This window comes from Symphodus melops (assembly GCF_947650265.1).
Source record: "Symphodus melops genome assembly, chromosome: 7".
Classification (NCBI taxonomy): Eukaryota; Metazoa; Chordata; class Actinopteri; order Labriformes; family Labridae; genus Symphodus; species Symphodus melops.
The window spans coordinates 13,072,715-13,077,121 of record NC_136697.1 but is presented as its reverse complement, the minus strand read 5'-3'; the positions used below and the strand labels follow the sequence as shown (position 1 = coordinate 13,077,121).

The 4,407-nt window shown below is 41.9% G+C and overlaps 1 protein-coding gene across 1 annotated transcript in view; it reads right to left on the bottom strand.

The window, feature by feature from the left end:
• The window catches only part of LOC306827198 (nuclear receptor subfamily 2 group F member 6-like), a 6,940-nt gene extending 3,584 nt beyond the window's left edge, over positions 1–3,356 (bottom strand). The window contains exons 1-2 of the mRNA XM_079348868.1: positions 2,303–3,356; positions 466–574 (exon numbers count right to left, since the gene is read on the bottom strand). Coding sequence (XP_079204994.1) covers positions 466–574; positions 2,303–2,571 — 378 coding nt within the window. The 5' untranslated portion in view covers positions 2,572–3,356. The remainder of the gene's footprint in view (positions 1–465; positions 575–2,302) is intronic.
• Positions 3,357–4,407: the final 1,051 nt, after the last annotated feature.

Sequence of the window (4,407 nt, the reverse complement as noted above, 5' to 3'; positions counted from 1 at the left end):
GATTCTGCCTGATCGAGCCAACATGTCGAGGGGCTTCTGCAGCATCAACCAGAGGCTTAAGGCTGTGACTGGGACACAGGTGTCTTAGCACTGGATCCTACTCAGTAACTCTAACACAGGCACTAGATTAAGCCACTTAGTACATGGCATTGAGCTGACATGCATGGTTCGCTTAGCCGTGATATGACCCACACAGCCATGTGCCACATTTTCTCTGCACTGAGGAGCTCATGGAGCCGAAAAGGCAAGATAATGACAAACGCAAATTTGACTGTGATTGATTCTGTTCTTTTCTTTGAATAGCTGATAGAAGGAATGAAAAGACTTTCTGGGGCTCCTCACTGAATGAAATATCAATAATTGTCCTTTTCTATATAAATCCAATTGCATTATTTCCAATATTGGAAATGTGCATTCATAGCATGTTCCGTCTTTTCAAGGGGTTCGGAGTTTATATATGCATCAGTGCAGACAGATACCTTCTTTGCGCATGCCAACACGGAAACACTTCTTTAGTCGACAGTACTGGCACTGGTTCCTGTGGTGCTGGTCGATCTGACACTCTCTGTTTGACCTGAGGACAGAACAAAGTAATTAAAATGGAGCTTAAGGTGTGCATTGTACCAGCCTTCTTCACATTTTTAACAACTTTTCCAAAGAATAATGATATTGCAATAAATGAATTCAGTGTGATTTATTGTAGGTGCTCTATTTCTTTTTTTAAGGCAGTTTTTTTCCACTGATCATCCTAGCTAAAAGGCTCATTTCTTTTACATTTCAGTTATATATCCCTGTTTTACAGGAATGTTGCATCAAAATACAATCTCTAAAAGTGTTAGTCTAGACCATGCAAGAGCAGTTTCATTTTACACCACATATATTACACTAAAGTGTTGGTGTGAAATATGACCTGCGTGTTAAATGAAAAAGTAAAGCTGCTCATGCAGTGAGGCAAAGCTGTAATCTTGTGTTCATCAACATTTTAATGTGCATAATACAAAGATGTTTTCACTGATTATAGAAGTATTTAGAGCATGACAATGACATGAACGTTTACAGTGCTCCAGTCATGATTGTCTGCAATCAATATCTAATTAAAAAGAAGTTCCAGCTTTTCTTCATCACATTTATCTATGAATTGGAAACATTTAGGATTTGGTCAGACAAAACATTTGACTTAAAGCTTAAACTTCTTCCAGAATGTTCTGTTAAAATCTGACATTTAACTTATGACAAGTTACATCTCGTTTCTCTTCAACAATCAGATGCAGGTGTTATTTCAAGACTGCAAAAAAATCCTACACCGCCTATTTATGACACACAAACAACATTATAACAAAGTGGGGCTGGGAGGAACAATTTTCATCATTGATTCATCTGCCACTTTCTTTTTGAATTACTAGTTTAATGATAAAATGTGAAAGAGAAACAGCACATGTAAAATGAACATCACGATTTCCCAAAGACTGAAGGAAACATTCGACTTGATTTTTTTAGAAATCTGGCCAAAACATAAAGTTTATCACACAAGTGGGAGGACATTTTGATTATGACATTTAGAAAGTAAAATAAAACACTGATCTGTACTTCAGTAACTCTAAATTGTTAGTGGTTCATATTTTTCTTGACATAATTGACAGAGTTTTTCAGTTCTATAATACTGACACCACAATACCAGTATATTTAATCATTGTTGTGAGGTGTATTTATGTATTTGTGAGATTCTTCAATTGTCATGCACAATTACAACTGTTCTGAGGTTCCTTCGTTTAGAGGTCTCTTTTTCTCGCACATATTTTCTTTCTTGCACAGGTTATGTACACTTCTTTATATCAATATGAGTCTATTTTTATTGCACAGGTTTAATTTGTAATTTGTTTACTCTTAGTCATATACATCTATCTATCTATCTATCTATAGTTGGCAGCAGATGTTTCTTTTTTTATTTACTTTACAACTATGAGTTAACTAATACAGCCACGAACTTATTGAATTAAATTACCTCATACTGAGGTCTTTCATGAAACACCTAGCGATAGATAGATAGATAGATAGATAGATAGATAGATAGATAGATAGATAGATAGATAGATAGATAGATAGATAGATAGATAGATAGATAGATAGATAGATAGATAGATAGATAGATAGATAGATAGATAAAATCCTTCAACATTTAATCGACAACGCATCTTAAGACTAAATGGTCTTACATTGTGTATCAATCACTTGCTGGCGTGTTAGGTATTCGGTTTCAAGTAGCTCACTTATTCATTTGACCCAGAACAGCCCTTTCTCTCACCTGCACGTGTAGCTGAGGTTTCGTCTGACGCTCCTCTTGAAGAAGCTCTTGCAGCCCTCGCACGTGAACACGCCGTAGTGTTTCCCGCTGGACTTGTCCCCGCAGACCACGCAGTCCACCACGCAGGCCTTGTCGTCGTCCCCGGCCTCCATGTCGCTCCCTCCAGCCTGAGGGGAACCGTCCTCCTCCTCGCCCCGAAGGTAGCTCTTGTCCCCCAACCCGTTCGTGCCCCCATTGGGATCTCCCCAGCCCCCACTCACCATGGCCATCGCTTGGTTACCGAACCACCGAGGAAGAAAATGGGACAGGCAGCCAAGATTTCTGGTTGCTGTCAAGGTAACACAAACATCAAAAGTCCAGCTTGTTGTTTCCTCTTTACCGCCGGAGGATCAATATGTTCTGCTTGTTTGCACTCTCATTAACGCATAAAAGAGTATTTAATAGTTGAACTGCAAAATAAACAAAACGTCATCGGGTTTAAAAAGCCGATATCAATGACAGAAGAATAGACTTTAGCTTTGAAGATGAGGGTGTCAAGCAAAAAAAAAAAAAAAAAAAACAACAGTTATGTCTCCTCCTACTCCACTATGACCTGGAAACAGTCTCAGTGTGACAACTTTAAGTTTTGCATCCCCGTTGGTTTCGGTACCACTGTTTTCTTCCTATTAAATATCCGAATCCTGCGTTTTGTTTTGTCCTTTTTTTTCCGGAAGTCCCTGAGAAATGGTTGAAGCCAGTCCTGCTCGAGCTGCCCAGTCGATCGCTGTCACGCTTCAGCCGAGGCACCTTCACACAGGAAACAATGAGTCAACCGTGTGCTGCACAATCTCTCACACATTAGCAGATAACGTAGGAAAATCCGTCTCTATGTCCCCTTTTTACCCTTTCTCTCTCCCTTTCTCACACACACACACATACACTCCCTGCTCGGTCTCTGTAGCAACGGTAATGGCTGAAAAAGGACCTCAGTGTAGCTCTCCATAGCACATGCCTGGAGAGGCTTTGACCAGCCCTCTTAAAGCAGCCCTCACACAGATTTATCTGCACACACCACTTATTCCTGCTACTCTGGCTAAATACAACTAGAAATGATGTCAAGCTTACCTCTGTGCGTCCGTGGCTGCCCCTCACTGGGAGATAAATAAATCCTTTTCTCAGTCTAGATCTTGCCAGGCTGCAAACACAGCTCTAGTATCATGCTGTAATCCTCTCAGCAGCAGCATTTTGACCCACGATGAAGAAATTCCTAATGTTCTCGAAACGACAACATCACTCTCTCATGGTCATGGGGGAAGCGGCGACGTAAGAATGCCTGCACTCCCATGAAGGAAAACAAAACAAGGGAATGATCTCTGATCTCTGTGTTTAAAACAAACACAAGAATAGCTTTGAAAAAAAAAAAAAACCTGTCTGTCTCGTCCGCTCAGCCCACCATAGTTCCTGTTGAGGTTTCCCTCATGCAGTCTTCTCCCTCCAGCCTTTTGTCAGTGCTTGTCCACCAAGAACTAATGACTTGCGGCCTAGCCCTGTGTGCTGCTTTTTCCTTGGTGTGTGCGTGTGTGTGTGTGTGTGTGTGTGTGTGTTTGAGAGGTGGGGGTGGAAGGGATGTGTGCTCCTCTTCCCCCTCTTTTTGCTCAGTCCAGAAATCAAATTAGAGAAAGAAGAAAGACTGGATTTCTCTGCGTTTGCTTGCCTTTTCCCTCATTGTCTGTTTTCCTCCAACCTATTTGTGTGGTTTTTTTTGAGAGAGAGAGAGGGAGAGAGGAAGAGATCAAGCAAAGCCAGAGCGAGAGAGAGAGGGAGGGAGGGAGTGTGTGCAGAGGGGGAGGGGGCAGGCTATGTATGTGTGCGTGTTAGCTCCCAGGGATTTGACACTGCTATTCAAGCCCTGCGGTTACCATGGAGTCGGCCGCCTTATATGGCCATCGGAGTCAAAGAGCAAAGAGAGTGGGCTGTGAGGGGCAGCATGCATGCACAAACACACACACACACACGCACACACACACACACACGCACACACACACACACACACGCGCACACACACACACACGCACACACAAAAAGGATGTGGAGGATCTCTCTCCTCAGATGCAGAGAGCATGACC